We start from the raw sequence: 16,456 nt of genomic DNA, 5'->3' as shown, positions 1-16,456 counted from the left end.
TGTCCTTATTTGTATTTGTGCTTAAAGGGGGTGGAGATACAGAACTAGGCCGAATTGGAGTCTTCCTGGGACTCAGTTCCCTTTCTGAACAGATGGGGGCGCGCTCAAAGCCGTGGGGGTGGGAGTGGGGATAGAGGTGCCGGACCAGGACCCGTTGATGCCAAGGTTTGACCACGCAGTGAAGGTTTACATTGGGAGGAAAAGGGAAGGCGAGTCTGAGACTCGTGAAGCTGTAGGGAAGCCTGGAGCTAGAGCGCAGGCACTGGGTAGACGGGCTTTGCCGGCGTAGGGGGCTGCCCCCTCGAGAGCGAGGTGCCCAAGGGCCCCTGTTGATAAACACGGTACGTTGCCGGGCCGCCCTAACTCCCGTAGGTCCAGGCTGTTGCTACCATCAAGGAGCTGTTTATGGAGCCACCTCCCCACGGACCAGCCTCCCGTGTCCCTATCTACTCTCCCTACAACCAAAGCTCATGAGGCCTTCCCTCCAGGGTTCTCAGCCTAGCTGGGCCTGGGAAGCTCGAGCTGGGGCATGCTAACCAGCACGCAGCTCTCGCCGCTCCAGCCTTGAGGGGAAGTCAGTAATGGATACGGCTACTCTCTCCAACCTGGCATCGAAACAGTTAACTAACCTCCAGCTCCACAGAGCAACCTTCTACAGGGGCCAACTCTCCGCCTTTGCGGGAGGAGGAGCCGCTGCCGGTTCAGTGTTTTCATTGGTGAGTGTGATCGGGGCCTTCCAGGACCCACCAATCCAGGAGCAGGAAGGTAAGGTCGGGAGTGTGCCGCGAGAATAGAGTGGACGGAGAGTCGGAGAGACCGAAAAACTGGGAGGGGGGCGGGCGGTGGAGGCAGCGGACTGAAACTCTAGGCCTAGTGGGGGCGGGCGGGACGGAAAGCGCTTCAGAAGACTGGCGGCAGGTCGGAGCCCAGAGCCCTGCGCTAGCAGATAGCGTGGGTGTGGCCCTTATCCACCTCCCAGCCCCCGCCCCTGGGACGCCGGCGGCATGATGTGTTGAGACCTCTGTCTCCTCCTTTCCCCTCATTTTTCTCGTTCCTCTCGTGGGTGAGTCCTAGGCCCTGGGCGGGGACCTCACAGTTCCACCACCCCATCCGCGGGCTCGGCCTTAGTTTCCCCTAAAGCAGCGAATGGCCGGGGGTGGAACGCGGAACCCGCAGGTCTTCTGGAGAGCAGGGTGCTTCTGGTCAGCCTGTCCGTATCGCCTCCACACCCGCAGGCTTCACCATGGGCCGGACCGTGGTCGTGCTGGGCGGAGGGATCAGCGGCTTGGCCGCTAGTTACCACCTGAGCCGGGCCCCTTGTCCCCCCAAGGTGAGTGCCCCCCCCCCTCCGTGCCAGAGGGAGCCTCCTTTAATACTCCTGTCCCATTTCCAGCAAGAGGGAATGCGCCGCCCCATTCCCCTCCTGACCCTTTACGCCGCCGCGGCCGCGGCCGCGGCTATAGGCCGCAGTGTCTCCCTCTTGTCCCCAGGTGGTATTGGTGGAGGGCAGCGAGCGCCTGGGAGGCTGGATCCGCTCGGTACGAGGGCCAGATGGTGCTGTCTTTGAACTTGGACCTCGAGGAATTCGGCCGGCGGGAGTCCTGGGAGCCCGGACCCTGCTCATGGTGAGCGGCTTGTGGAATGCCTAGGAGAGGTTACGGAGGGACCTTCACTGGAGAATAGAGTGAAGGGGAGCAAGTAGATTTGGTGGTCAGTCCTTTCCTTAGTTTATGCTCTTTCTGAGGACGTGTGGAGCAGGTTTCCGAGCTTGGCTTGGACTCAGAAGTGTTGCCTGTCCGTGGAGACCATGCAGCTGCCCAGAATAGGTTTCTGTATGTAGGTGGCACCCTGCACGCCCTGCCCTCTGGCATCAGGTAATGCTATCACCTCTTTACTGCCATCCTTCTCCGCTTCCATCCTCACATCCTTTCCATTTCCTCATCTTCCAGTTTGTCAGCCCTCCCAGCAAAAGGGGCCAAATGAATGGAAATGACCCCCTGGAGCTGGGGGGTTAAATCAGAGCTCCCTCTTCACTGTGCCTTCCTCCATGCAGGGGGCTACTCCGCCCTTCACCTCCCTTCTCCAAACCTCTGTTTTGGGCTGGGCTGAAGGAGTTGACTACGCCCCGGGGCAAAGACCCTGATGAGACTGTGCACAGTTTCGCCCAGCGCCGCCTTGGTCCTGAGGTAACACCGCCCAGAAGCCCCCAAATCCCTCCCCTCCTAAACCAGCTGCAGATCCCCATACTGAAACCTTCCACTAGGGCCTCTTCTGTATCATCTGAAAACGCCCTCTTCTCTTCATACCCAGTAGCCCCCCCAAACTCAGTGTTGGGGGTGAATGCCTTCATTTCCTTTCCATCTTTCTGTAATAGTGGGACTGCTTTCCAACCAAACCCCACCCCACCCCTATTCTCTGCCAAACAGGGACAGTGGAAATTAGTGCAACTTATTCCTTGGCCTCTCAATCCCAGTCTCACCCTTAAGGTGGCGTCTCTAGCCATGGACAGTCTTTGCCGTGGAGTGTTTGCAGGCAACAGCCGTGAGCTCAGCATCAGGTCCTGCTTTCCCAGTCTCTTCCAAGCTGAGCAAACCCATCGATCCATATTATTGGGGCTGCTGCTGGGGGCAGGTGAGGGGGGAGTTGGTTCAAGGGTTGAAGATATTAAGGACTGCCAGAGTGAGGGACTGGAAGCAAGGTGTGTTATTTTAATGATTCTTCTCTACTTCCTCCTCTGCAGGGCGGGGCCCACAGCCAGACTCAGCACTTATTCGCCAGGCTCGGGCTGAGCGCTGGAGCCAGTGGTCACTCCGTGGAGGGCTGGAGACATTGCCTCAGGCCCTTAACACCCACCTGACTAGTAGGGGTGTCAGTGTTCTCAGAGGCCAGCCAGTCTGTGGGCTCAGCCTCGAAGCAGAAGGGTGCTGGAAGGTAGGAGAGCCCCCTGGAGTGTAATGAACCTGTCTGTTAGAGTTTCCAACTTTGTCTAAATGCTTTAGCCGGCAGGACTGGAGTTTCTCCTTGTTCTCCTGTCCTAGAAGCTATTTAAATATGGGCTACTCCACATTCCTAGGCCTTATTTGTGGACCTTCCTCCAAGACCTGTTTGATCCAAACCTGTGGATAGAATATATATAAGTGGCTCCCAGCTAGGGGCAAGAACCACTGAGCTCCACTAAACATTTCAGAGTAGCCCACTGGCTTTTGTCTGGCCCACTTCCTGGAGTAATGGGGGGATGATTTTTGTGCTGACTACTTAGTCTGTTCATCCTGAGTCAGCACCCAGTCTCTCTCCTGCCTGGGAAACTAAGGCAAAATTCCCATGATCTCTGTGTCTTTTATTTTATTTTATTTATTTTTTTTTTTTTGCGGTACGCGGGCCTCTCACTGTTGTGGCCTCTCCTGCTGCGGAGCACAGGCTCCGGACGCGCAGGCTCAGTGGCCATGGCTCATGGGCCCAGCCGCTCCGCGGCACGCGGGATCCTCCCGGACGGGGGCACGAACCCGCGTCCCCCGCATCAGCAGGCAGACTCCCAACCACTGTGCCGCCAGGGAAGCCCTCTGTGTCTTTTAAATGTTTTCTTCCTCTCAGGTGTCTCTAGGGGACAGCAACCTGGAGGCTGACCACATTATTAGTGCCATTCCAGCTTCAGGTAATGTGGTGGTCACCCTCCCCTTCTCCAACCAGGTTGAGGCAACGTAGCTTCTTTCTGGGCCAGCAGGACCATGCCATGCCCCTGAACTGGTCAACCCTGTGGGAGTCTAATCCCAAGGAGGGTTGGTAAAATTGAAGCGTGAATGCCTCCTGAGGCAGGCCTCTGCCTGCTCTCCTCCAGTGCTCAGCAAGCTGCTCCCTGCTGAGGCGGCACCGCTGGCTCGCGCTCTGAGTACCATCACTGCTGTGTCTGTGGCTGTGGTGAATCTGCAGTACCGAGGAGCTCGTCTGCCTGTCCAGGTGTGACACAGAAGAAGGGGAGATGTGGGCTCAACTGGAACTCTTCCCTCCTGACCCAGTCTCTTCCTTTTCTCCAGGGATTTGGACATTTGGTGCCATCCTCAGAAGACCCAGGCATCCTGGGAATCGTGTATGACTCAGTTGCTTTCCCTGAGCAGGATGGGAGTCCCCCTGGCCTCAGAGTGACTGTGAGAGAAGGCAGCTTTGCTTAGTGGGAGTTTCCCAAGAGCTCCTCTGTGCCCCAGCGTAGTAAGGCCAGGCTGGTCAGTGCCGTATTCCCTCTTTAGGTGATGTTGGGAGGTTCCTGGTTACGGACATTAGAAGCCAGGGGCAGTGTCTTATCTCAGGAGCTGTTCCAAAAGGAGGCAGAGAAAGCAGCTGCCACTCAGTTAGGACTGAAGGAGCCACCAAGTCACTGCTTGGTCCATCTACACAAGGTAAACACTCCTCAGCTACCCACTGGAGGCATTGTCTACCCAGGCCTGGGACATCAGTGATAATCTTTCCCTGTATCCCCTCTTCTCTCCCCAGAACTGTATCCCCCAGTATACTTTAGGCCACTGGCAAAAACTGGGTAAGTTGGGAAAGCAGCTGGGCTGAGAAGAGCTGTGAAAATAGACCCCCAGCTGTAACATTCCTTTTATCTTTTCCTCCCAGAGTCAGCTACCCAATTCCTGGCTGCTCAGAAGCTGCCTTTGACTCTGGCCGGAGCCTCGTATGAGGGGGTTGCTGTCAATGATTGTATAGAGAGTGGGCGCCAGGCAGCAGCCCGTGTCCTGGGCACAGAACCTAACAGTTGATCCTCAAACCCCACTTCTTCCTGCCCCTGCTCACAGGGGTTCTCTCACCCATGAAAATAAAAGATGCTGGAGCGTGGCTTGGTCTGGCTGTTCTGTCTCCTGTGGGCGTGGGTGGGGTGGGTGAGCAAAGGTAGGTAAAGGGTGCTTAGGATACAGAAAGCAGGAGCAGAGGCAAGACAAAGTCCTTTATTAGAAAATATATCAAAATCCCAGCCCCCTGAGCAAGGTCCAGAAGAGGGAGCTACTCCAGCACTGGCAGAAAGTACCCTGGGAGGGGCTTCCTTCAAACACACTTCCTGGGAACCATAAATAGAATAAATATTCACAGAGGTCCCGGGAGAAGTCAGAACACTCTTCTCTCCATGGAAGAGGAAGGGATTTGGGGTCCAGCCCTGCTCTTACCCCCTGGGCAGGGGACTCCTAGGAGTCATCACAGAAAATCATGACATCAAGGATTCACAGTCATAAGCCCTGGCTGGCGACCCTAGAAAGAGGGACCCCCAGGGCTAGAGGAGCCCAGCTCCAGTCCAGCAGTGAGGAGAGGCCCCTGCCCCCAGCACGGCAGTAGAGTTCATTTCCCCCACATCCCCTCTAAGAGCAGTGAGGAGCTGAGGGTGGGGAGAACACAACTCTTCTGATTCAGTTTCATGATTAAGGAGGAGTCAGTGTGAACCATGGGGAGCTGTGTGGTTGGCAGCAGGCAGAGGGTCGGGCCTGGCTGGGGGCCGGCGCTGCAGCATCTCCTGACGGAAGGCCTGGGAGGAACCAGGTGGGTAACGGGGACCAGAGGGAGTCTGAGGACCCCGAGGGTCAGTTCCAATGTCTGCTGTGATGTTGGTATAGAGAGGGCCCAGCTCTCGAGCCAGCAATCGGTATGTCAGTGAGTTCATCCCATCTTGCGTCCAGGAATTCCGGGTTCGGACCAGGAGGTCAAATCTGAGGATTAGAGATTGGAGACTAAGACCTGGAAAGGAACAGCCAGGAATCTAGGAACCTTCAGGAACTGCCTGGCTAGGGTGCAGAATCCTGAGGATCCAGTAATAATTCCCAGGCAGCCCTCCCATCCTACCTGTGGGGATTTTCCTCGTTGCCCTTATCTCCTCGGTGCTTCACCATCTTATAGTGTCCCACAGATGTGGGGGGCCGAGAGATCTTCATCCCAGCCAGGCGTACCCTGTGGGAAAAGTGAGGGCAACTTGGAGGACCCAGAGCAGAAGAAAGCTGCTGACAGGTGAGCAAGAAGAGCTAAGGCTAGCAAGGACGGAATTGCACGTTTCTTTACACAAAGAACAGCTATTGCTAACTAGGCAGAAGAAGTGCCAAGTACTGGAAGGGGAGAGAAAGTCAAACACAAAGAAAGAAATGGCTGAAGAGAATGTAAAAGCCTGGATGTATCCAGATCCTCAGGGCCTACTGCCAGGCACCCTGGGGCCTTTAAACAATTGGCAGAGGTAGATTTGCACCTCCCACCTTTGCTTCCTAAATGGCTCCCAGGAGCTGCCCCTGCAGTCTGGAAAGGACCGGGAGAGGAGCCATTTTCTCAGAAAGGGAGGGCAAGACTGGGAGTCACAGACCCAAGCTCAGCGATTCTTATTTAGACGAGTACTCTGCCACATCCCCTACCCCCCACCCACGTTAAGAAAAGAGTGGAACCAAGTAATCAGGACCTGGAAAGAAACAAACTCCCACTCTGACCCACAGAAGCAAGAAGTGAAGATAGCCTGGGAAGGTACTGAAAGAATACATACATTTAGAAATTGCTGGGTGCTTTACACACATACAGAAGACAAGAATTCATAGAGATGTCATGCCCGAGGACAAAGGGGGAGGAGAAGCAGTGGGTCCAGCATATCAAGGTCAAATAGTCAAATGACAGGAAATTGGGTCAGCTGAGGCTGAAGGTCAAAATGTTTCACATGCTAAAAATAAGTTGGCATCATGCCAATGGCCCAGGCCTTTTTTTTTTTTTTTAAAAAAAAGTGGTTCTGGGCTATGTGGAGCTGAGCCTCTCCTCTCCCAGCCCTGAAAGGAAGTGTGGTTTGGCTGCAACCCTAGCAGAGGCAGGACTAAACTGTCTCTAGGCCCCTTTCCAGCTCTGGAATCCCATGATACTATAGTCTACTGATCTGATCTCTCCCAGGGACATTACTAACCAGATCTAAGAGACTGAAGGATAAAAGAATGGGGAGCAGCATGCAAAGCCTGACCTGGGTAGACTGAAAAGACTAAGGGAGAGGAATGGGCACAGTGCAGCACCAGGGAGCTAAAAGTTAGTGGTAAAGGACTATGGCTAGGGGTGGTCTCACAGGACAGTGATCCAGGCTGGGGTTAGGGAGGGAGGTGGTGGCAGGAGTCTGACCTGGTAGCAATGTCATCATCCTCACCACCCCAGCCCCAGTATTCATTGGGGAAGCCATTCATCTTCAGATACTGGTCAGGAGTGAGCGCCGAGACCCCTCCAAAGTACTGGGGGTACGGGAGGCTGGGGAGAGAAACATCCTTGGATTCCACAAGTCTTCTGGGGGGCCATCCCCCCTTCTTCCACTGGGTGGTGGAATTCCTGCTTCCAGTACCCTCTCATGCCCTCTACCTGTATCCAAACTTGTTCATGGCAACAGCAACATGCCGGGGTCCTCGGGGGTCACACACATACAGATTGTGGTCGTTCTCTGGCAAGAGGTCCACATCATGCAAGAACAAGCAGTCCCATTCTTCATCACGCAGGGCCTCCCGCACCCCAACATTCAGCAGCTTTGCCCTGTTAAATGTTCCATTTCCAGCCTGGAAGATAATGGCGGAGGACCAAACTAGGTCTATAGGTAGCATGGAAAAGAAGCATAAAAGTGAAAAGAGGGAAATCAAAGTGGGATATGGGACAAGGAGAATGAAGAGAAAGACAACGTCTTTGTTTTTTCATTCAACAAAAAATTTTTTGAGCATCAGTATGTGCCTGACACTTACATGCTGCTATTTAGCATTTAATCCCGACAACAAACCAGCCATGTGGAACAGGTGGTACATTAGTTATCACTCTTTGCCTCATTTTAGCAGGTTGGGGATCCTGCTCAAGGTGACATATGGAACAAGTGGCAGAACCCAGAATTTTAGCCCAAATCTATCCACTTCCAAATTCAAGAACGGAAAAATCATGGAAGATTATAGGACAGTGGGAATATCCTTAAGGAGAAGTATGCGACTAACACGTTGGCAGAGCAGTGCCAGCTGCTGCTTTCTTTTTATATATGTGTGTGTGTGTGTGTGTGTATGTATTTTTTTTTTTTTTTTTTTTAGGGCTGCATTGGGTCTTTGTTGCTGCACGCAGGCTTTCTCTAGTTGCGGTGAGCGGGGGCTACTCTTTGTCGCGGTGGCTTCTTTTGTTGCGGAGCATGGGCTCTAGGCGCGCGGGCTCAGTAGTTGTGGCTCATGGGCTCTAGAGTGCAGCCTCAGTAGTTGTGGTGCACGGACTTAGCTGCTCTGTGGCATGTGGGATCTTCCCGGACAGGGCTTGAACCTGAGTCCCCTGCATCGGCAGGCGGATTCTTAACCACTGCCCCACCAGGGAAGCCCCCTGCTTTCTCACATTCAACAGTCTGCCCCTCTTAAAATTATTTCAGGGATCCATTATATGAGAGTGGAGTGGAATTTGTTTGAGGCTTCCTTATAAGAAAGAAAATCAGAAGGGTATGGGAATTGGGGGTACCTGGTGGATGACATAGATGCCATAAGCAAGCTGTTGACGTTGCAGGAACGGGTGCAGGTGGTAGAGCAGCAGGCGCAGGTGGTGCTCCCGGGCACGATGGGGCACAATGATGGCTGTTCGGGACCGGGGCTCACACCCTGCAGGGCGGTACCGGCCCCCCGGTTCCACCCGGGGATTCCTCTCCACAATCTCTGCCAGTGACGGCACTGGGCTAAAGGACACGGACACGGGACCCACTGTTGGGAGGGAATGGCAAGGTCAGGGATTAGAAGGGCAAGAAGAACTGTCCCTGGCAGTCTTATTCTGGGGCTCAGCTCCCCCAAGGGCTTGCTCAGACACCTCACAAGACCTTGAGTTCCCCATCACTGGGACAGCTTTGCAAAGTCTGGAAGGTGAAGGCTCCTTACCTAGACTACCTTCTTATTTGAGGGTTCCATAACTTCCCCCTGCCTCACAAGGTTAGAAGCTTACAGTTAGGGGATGGAGAGAACAGATGGACTTCCAACTAACTCACTAAACTAGGAGTGATCTACAAAAGAAGCAAGTCCTAGCCCAAGGCAAGAAGAGCCCTTAAGTGGGCTGTGGCTCAACCCAAGAGCCCAGTCGAAACTCCAAATTTAGAGTCCATTCTATCTCAACCTCAGCCTCCCTTCCAGTTACGTGAGCCTCCTGTTCTAAGACCCACTCCTGCCATCCTATGCCTGTCCAAGCCTCCCTGTCCCCACACCTTGGCCTCGCCTTCACTTCTGCCTTCCTTCTGCACTCACCTAAGAGAGGAGATCGTTCTGGACAGTAGGGCAGACCTTGAGGAGCTGGGGGGCCCCCTGGGGCAACAGGGGCCCCAGGCAGGTGACTGAGGTTACTGTAGACATCATGGGGATGAGAGTAGTCAAATGTCGGCTCCTGCTCTCGCCCAAATAGAGCGCTGAGGCTTCGGAAACCCCCCAGCGACAGGTACATCATGACAGCCAGCTGGGAGCCCACAAGCAGGGCCAGAGTGCAGGGTCGCTCCAGCAGCCTCCGCAGCATCCTGGGGTGTAGTCTGGAGAGGGAGAGAGGAGAGTGCTGGGGCAGGCAGGAAGAGAGCAAGCCAGCAGAAAGAGATCATTGGGCATGGATGAAGGCGGTGCCAGGGGTAAAGAGGAAAAGAACAAAGTCACAGAAGGGAGCACACAGATGTATGGAAAGAAATAGAATGCTACCACTATCAGACCTACCACCTGTCACTTCCAGCCCAAGTTTCACTCTCCTCCACCCCTCCCTCAAACCACTCCTATCACCTACTATCAGTCCCCAAGAATGCTTACATCATTCATGTCCCAAGGCCATTTCAGAGCATTCTCTGGAGAACCTCCCTTCCAATTTTAGAGGGGGTAGAGATAGACTCACCTAGGTTCAAGCTGTCTTCTTCAGGGTCACGGGGACTCCACGGGGTCCCGGGGGAGCAGAGATGTGAGGCATTATATAAAATTGGAAATGTCACAGAGGACAGAGAAAGGCTCCATCCAGCACTCCAACAGCAATCTTAGGACCAGCTGAAACAGAAGTGGTCAAGGATAGCCAGCCACCCGCAGAGGGGCAGACACGAGGATCAGGGTGAAGCCGGTTTCCCAGTTGGGGAAGGGAGGGAAAGTGGTTGGAGAGAAAAGGGGTGCAGCAGTAGATGGTAGGTCCCTGGCCTCTCCCCCGTAACCCTCTAGCGTGTCAGATTCACTCTGTATTTAACCATCCTCCACCCCAGCAGGACCAACCTGTTTGGAGAGTGGGGAAAGGGAAGCTATCGGAGATCTTACTTTCGCCAGGGGGTGAGGCAGTCTTAACAGGACTGTGGAGTGGCCTCAAGAGAACCCAGGGAGGCGGAAGAAACTGGCTCCTTTCCGTTCTTCACGTTTCTGGGAGCTAGCTCTGCAGGTGCAGGGAGCGTGACCACCTGGGAGCTGCATGCAAACAACCTTGCAGCGCGGCGGGGAATAGGATGGGGGTAGCATCCCCTACCTTTTTCTACCTTTCCCCGGTCCTATCGGAGGTGGGGATCAGGGGTTATTGGTGAAATGAGATAGGGAGATGGAGGGCTGGGCAGAACCTGTCAGAGGTACCTGGGCTAGCTCACCTAGAGGGGCGTGGTCAGTGCTCTGCAGGGGCTTACAGCCCAGTTGTTTCGGAGCACCCTCATCCCACCCCAATCTCCTCCTGCGTTTGCTCTGCCTTGCAATGTGAGCCCACCGGCCTCTGTCCATACTTGCACTTACGTCCCCCTCCCTGCTCAAGGCTGTCTCCAGCCTTTACCCAAAACTTGTCACCTTCCCAATTTCCCGAACCTTTCTCCCGTGCCTCTCACCCCACCAGCCCCAGACCACACACCTGACCTTCTTCAGCCAGTCTTCACCATCACCCCGACAGCCGGAAAGAAACCGCTGCCGCCATCTTGGAAGCGGGAGCTTCGGGGGCGGGGCCTCGCGTCACGGGGCGGGGCCTAGGGTGGAGCCGCCCCGGCCCGCGAAGCGCAAGGTCTGAGCCCCGCGCGGCCTGTGGGGCACGGTTGAAGGTATCGTGCGGGCTTCTCGGGGCTCGATCCCTCGGGAGAAGGCGCGGGGGCTCATCCCCACCGGACCGACTTCCAACGGGATTCCACCACCCACCCCTCACCCCTCACCCCTCACCCCTCAGACTTGTGAAAACATCAAGTCAAACCAGGACCTTTCTCGGGGCCAAGACGTACTGAGAGGCCGGTGCATCGGAAGACCTCACTATCGCCCGAAGTTGACCTGAGCCCCTTTCCCAGTGTGTCAGCGGCGCCCCCTTTAATCTAGTGCCACTTATTATCAAAATTATTTCTTGCTCAGGGTACATCGTTGCAGACTCCTCTGGCGCATTTTTGTATCCCCAAGGTATCCCGCAGGCCTTGAAATAGAAACGGTTAATAAAACAAGGAAACGTTGAGTGTGGAGGGAAGGGCAGATGGACGCTTCGTTAATATGCAATATGTTTTATCTTGTGGCTTCTACTTAGAAGCAGATCATCACACTGAGGAAACTTAAATAACTCGCAGTGTCTGCCTCAAAAAGCTCATGTTCTTTTGTGCGGGGTCGGGGTGGGGGTGAAGGGGGTCAGGGTAGTTGTACACAATATAGTGTGATAAATATGATAGCCTAAAAATTGCACCTCATTCACAAGTTGAAGTTTGGAAAAGGTTTCCCAGAAGAAATGATGACTAATGGGAAACCTGAAGGACTTGTCTATAGCATGTCCTTCTGTTTTATAAGATTCAGTCTCCATGGAGCTATTTTACAATTCTGTGTAGGTTAACTGATCCACATGCAAATTCTGTCCTGTCTGAGAGAGGTTCAATTAACCCCCTACTCCCCTCCTCACCCCGCCCCCCCGCATTGTGGGAAAAACAAAACAAAACAAAACAATTTTGCCTCCATTTTCATATTTCTTTATTTCTGATCTGTAAATGTGTCTGTTCTTTAGATTTTTTTTTTAACGAGTTATAACATCTGCTGGTTTCCTTATGAGTTAAATAAAATCTTTAGCAGGTGTTCATTTTTATACGTGTATTGACAAAAACTCTCTCCTTGACCAAATTTTAGACAGGCTCCCCTGAGCCCTCTTTTCTAATAGACCTCATCCTTGGGCCTATAGCCATTTTTATCAAGAATCCTGCTAAGTCACTTTAGCAAGAATCCCCTCACCCTTAATTTCTGATCACCCTGGCCTGCCTTTAGCAAGAATTCTAAGTTGGTTGAGCAAGAGTCTCCCTACTCTTGATGTAATTTTCTGTCTACTGACTCATTCTGCTCATTGGCTATAACTATCCATCTGTCCTTAACTGTATTCAGAGTTGAACCCAATCTCTCTCTGATTGGGATAGCCTTGGCACCTACTGCAATAGTCCTGAATAAAGTCTTTCTTACCATTTTAACAAGTGTCAGAATAATTTTTTCTTTAACAGTGTGAGAGTCATAATTTTACCCTTTTCTGAAAATTATCTTTTAACAGGTGAATAGCATTCTAGACACAGGAAACCACAGTGCAAAAGTCTGGAAATGAGGAAGAAATTAGGGAGCTGGGGAAATTAAAAAATGGATCAATAGGCTAAACGATAGAGTCAGGGGAATGGTGAAAGATGAAACTGAAGAGGTAAATAGGTGACAGATAATGAAAGACTCCATAAACCACATTGAAAGAGATTGAGTTTTATCCTGTGGGCAAGAAGAAGGCCTTAAAGTGCTCTAAACAGAGGGTGCTACGATCAGAACTAGGAATTTTACTCCGGTGGAAACGAGGAGCATGATTGGAGTGGTCAAGACTGGAAGCAGAGACCTATCAAGGAGGTTACTGCAGCAATCCAGGAGTGAGATGAAACTCATGCAAAACAAGGTAATATCAGTGGGACTGGAAGGAAGAGGACACCTTTGAGAACTTTTAGGAGGCAAATAGGACTTGGTGATTGGCTGGATGTGTCAAGTCAGGGAGTTAGAAGACTCCAAGAGGACTCCCAGATTTCTTTTTTTTAATTAATGAATTAAGTAAGTAATTTATTTGGCTGTGCCTGGTCTTAGTTGTGGCATGTGGGATCTAGTTCCCTGACCAGGGATAGAACCTGGGCCCCCTGCATTGCGACCACAGAGTCTTAACCATTGGACCACCAGGGAGGTCTCGACTCCCAGATTTCTAATGTGGATCACTGGGTGGATGGTGGCGACATTTAATGAGAAACAAAACTTAGAAGAGGTGGGCTTCCCTGGTGGCGCAGTGGTTGGGAGTCCGCCTGCTGATGCAGGGGGCACGGGTTTGTGCCCCGGTCCGAGAAGATCCCACATGCCACGGAGCGGCTGGGCCCGTGAGCCATGGCCGCTGAGCCTGCGCGTCCGGAGCCTGTGCTCCGCAACGGGAGAGGCCACAACAGTGAGAGGCCCGCGTACCGCAAAAAAAAAAACTTAGAAGAGGCACATTTGGGGGAAACAGTAGAGATGACAAGTTCAACTTTGGACCTCATGAGTTTGAGTGCCTATGGAGGCTCAGAATTAGATAATACTGGATTTGAATACAATGGCAGCTTTGAAACCCACTGGCTGTGTGATGTTGAGCAATACACTCTCTGGGTTTCATCCACACAGTGAACCCATCTTAAGTGGTTTTGTGATAATTAGTGAGAATTATGGAAAAGGGCCAGCAGACAGCAGATATTCAATACATCTGATTTTGAGCACAAAGTAAGAGCCAAGTAAAAGCCCTCATTTTTTGTTTTTTATTTTTTTTAAAGATCTCACTGTGTAGTGGAAAAGACAGACATACAGAAACTTGAAATGTAGTTCTTCTAGAGGACCCTTCCTCAGCCTCTGCTCCTCCACGGTGTTCTACTCTTGTAAAACTGACTTCACCTTCTTATCCCTCCTATCTACCATCTTCTGATAACTCCTCTACATTCATTTGCAAGCTCCCTGTTTTCAAGAACCTTCATCTCTACTCTTTTTCACCCTGGCCGCATCCTGGGCTTAGTCATCCCCTAGAATTGCTAGTTTCTGAAACCTTAAATTCTGGTATGCTGGTTTCCACCACAACATCCGATCTTTCTGTATTCTGAATAAATCCTGGGGCCTCTAGAGGCCCAGTCATGACACACAACATAACAGAAGAAACGCAGTCTAGTAATAAAAAAAACTAATTTAACATAATTTAAATCTTTACTTAGTTTCTCAAGGAAACATCAGAGGATGGGGGAGGGGAGAGTGAAGCAGGAGCACATTTTAATACACAGCTCAATGTCTTTAAAATCCTCTCTCCCCCACTTAACATTTTCTACCGAGATGGTAGCTTCTCCCCAAAACTACCCCTTCCAACTCGACTCAGTTGCTTTACAGTATTATCCACCAGCTTCAAGTCTGTTCACTTTACTTTGATTTTGCAGAGCAGAGCAGAGCCTGGGAGCTGAACTAGCAAGCACACCTTCCACCACTACCCTACTCTCCAAAAGCCCTTATAGCTTACTTCTAGAAGGGGAGACAGACACCTCCTCCAGGAACACTTCCTTGATCCCATATTCTATGCGCCTCTTCTATCATGGCACCTATCACACAGGTCTGGAATCTTTGTCTTACCTGACTGTCTTAGCCACCAGACTATGAACTCTCTGAGGACAGAGACCATGTCTTCCTCTTTATTATCCCCTGAAAGTAACCTACAACTTTTGGCACAAATTCTACAAAATAGCCCATTTTAGATCTGACCTAGAAAGTTCCTTGGTATACTTATTTTCTCAGGCCAATGCAGGAGTGGGAAGGGAACAGGGAACGGAAGAGATTTGAGGGGAAGAGAATCAGCATGTATTGACACTTACTAGAAGCCACACACAGGGCCAAGCATTTACATCATTATGTTCTTAAGTTCTGACAACTTCTCCATAACGCAGGTGGTAATATACCCATTTTACAGATAAAGAAACTGAGGCTCACAGAGATCAAGTAATTTAAGATCATGCCATTACATCCTGGCTCTTGCAAAGCTTAGATTCAGTCTGACTCCAAAAATCTGTGTCCTTTCCAGACACTGTGAGAGAATGATTTGATTCTAGTTTATAACAAAATGGCTTATTTATTGAACAAATAAGTGGGATGAACAATTCATTCTCACTGGGGAATTAGGTCAGTTAATATATTTCCTCTGACCCGTTTTCAGGCCCCAGTTCTCACATTTTCAGCTTCTCAATGCTTATTTGCATCTACATTATCAAGAGAATGTGCTAACGTATCTCTATGGAGTTGGACATGTGTATGTCAATGTGTGTCACTGTTTGTATATTTGTCTATTACTGGGTTTGTAGGGCCTGTTATTGGTTGCTCAAAGACTGTGAGGGTTGCCTTCAATCTATACTTCCTCCCCTCCCTTTCCTTCCTAAAGCTACTTAAGTACTCTGGGCCTGTCCCCATATAAGGTCCTATCTGAGGAAGTTGTTCGGAATTGTTGTTCCCCCCCTCCCCTCATCTGCCTCTTTCTGAGCATTTTTAGAAGTGGTGGTTTCCTGCAGCTGTCAGCTGGTTACTCTTGCTGCCAATGATTTTAGCTTGCCCCCAGCGACAGTCAACGGGGAAGGTGTTCAACTTGTTCAGAGGCATCGTCTGAGCCAATAAAATGTTACTACGTTAAGTTCTACTTTCTTCCCCCTTCCTCCCCCACAAGTCCTGACCAATGGGATGCTGGTTTTGTCAATTACTATCAATCTGGTATTTCAGAAAACCAAACACTGTAATACCGTATGGAGATTAAACAAGTGGAGCCAGAGATGGAGTAGAAATGTAACCGAGTAGCTGGTCCCACGGCACCCCTCAGGAATGCTGGCTCTCTCACCCCCACCACACAGATAGGGGTTGGACAAATGCCCAGATTTCCTCCGCTCTAATCACTGAAGTCGAGAATCTCAGGGACAGAAAGGACTTAGAGAAATTGGCCCAACACACAGTTACTGCTTCGACCTCTTCCCCCACCTTGAACACAAAGGCACACTTGCCATCCCATAAAATAGTTGTCCATCTCTCCTTGAACTTCGGCAGGGACGGGGTTCTCTCAGCAGTCACCGACTCTTCTTCCTCCAGCTCATCACCATTCTTTTTCCCTTAAGGACCAGATACTTGAACTGTCTCCATGCCTTCTTCCTTCCTGTTATTCCTGTTTCTCCTCCTGCTTGTACACCCACAGCCCAGCTCAGACCCATGAAGGCAATAATGCCCTCCCCACATCCATAGCAAGAACTTGTTGGACCCCTGACATCGGGATATTAGGCAGTCTACAGCCTGGGTCTGGGAAGGGTGGTATGGGCGAGAACATTCCAGGAAGGGGTGAGGCCTTGCTAGGGATTTAGGGCCAGGATACCCATCAATTCTCTTTGAGGAGCAGCTCTGTCTTCTCTTCTCTTTCACTGTATGCCTCCCCCCGCCCCCCACCCATCCAATCACACAGGTGTCCCCTAAACTCAGTAACTTTCTGGGAAAAACGGCTTCAT

At 51.5% G+C, this 16,456-nt stretch overlaps 2 protein-coding genes across 13 annotated transcripts; one reads left to right on the top strand and one right to left on the bottom strand.

Annotated features, from left to right (window-relative positions):
* The first annotated feature begins 129 nt into the window (after nt 1-129).
* On the top strand, nt 130-4,830 carry PPOX (protoporphyrinogen oxidase). Of its 9 annotated transcripts, XM_073805348.1 has the most exons (13): nt 747-765; nt 1,236-1,330; nt 1,491-1,625; nt 1,759-1,874; nt 2,054-2,186; nt 2,487-2,631; nt 2,741-2,931; nt 3,592-3,652; nt 3,836-3,954; nt 4,014-4,142; nt 4,242-4,391; nt 4,486-4,528; nt 4,612-4,830. In XM_073805348.1, exons 2-13 carry the CDS (start codon nt 1,244-1,246, stop codon nt 4,752-4,754), a joined length of 1,452 nt encoding a protein of 483 aa, XP_073661449.1. In that variant the 5' UTR covers nt 747-765; nt 1,236-1,243; the 3' UTR covers nt 4,755-4,830. The 9 variants fall into 9 exon arrangements, 8 of the variants coding, with proteins under 8 accessions (XP_073661453.1, XP_073661443.1, XP_073661449.1 ...); XM_073805342.1 differs by lacking the exon at nt 747-765 and adding an exon at nt 698-716 and having other exon boundaries at nt 2,054-2,631; XM_073805338.1 differs by lacking the exon at nt 747-765 and adding an exon at nt 852-1,063 and having other exon boundaries at nt 2,054-2,631.
* A 90-nt stretch (nt 4,831-4,920) lies between these two features.
* B4GALT3 (beta-1,4-galactosyltransferase 3) lies at nt 4,921-10,904 on the bottom strand. 4 transcript variants are annotated; one of them, XM_033856264.1, is made up of 8 exons: nt 10,816-10,904; nt 9,844-9,989; nt 9,222-9,496; nt 8,455-8,690; nt 7,345-7,535; nt 7,114-7,236; nt 5,824-5,928; nt 4,921-5,690 (listed from the first exon to the last, which is right to left on the bottom strand). In XM_033856264.1, the coding sequence occupies exons 3-8, from the start codon at nt 9,481-9,483 to the stop codon at nt 5,417-5,419; spliced, it is 1,191 nt and encodes a 396-aa protein (XP_033712155.1). In that variant the 5' UTR covers nt 9,484-9,496; nt 9,844-9,989; nt 10,816-10,904; the 3' UTR covers nt 4,921-5,416. The 4 variants fall into 4 exon arrangements, with proteins under 4 accessions (XP_033712155.1, XP_033712144.1, XP_033712134.1 ...); XM_033856253.2 differs by having other exon boundaries at nt 9,844-10,391; nt 10,816-10,834; XM_033856243.1 differs by lacking the exon at nt 10,816-10,904 and adding an exon at nt 10,248-10,808.
* Between the last annotated feature and the right edge of the window lie 5,552 nt (nt 10,905-16,456).

Source organism: Tursiops truncatus, chromosome 1, assembly GCF_011762595.2.
Source record: "Tursiops truncatus isolate mTurTru1 chromosome 1, mTurTru1.mat.Y, whole genome shotgun sequence".
In the NCBI taxonomy this organism is placed as follows: Eukaryota; Metazoa; Chordata; class Mammalia; order Artiodactyla; family Delphinidae; genus Tursiops; species Tursiops truncatus.
Note: the sequence above shows the minus strand (reverse complement) of the source record. Positions and strands in the feature narration are given on the sequence as shown.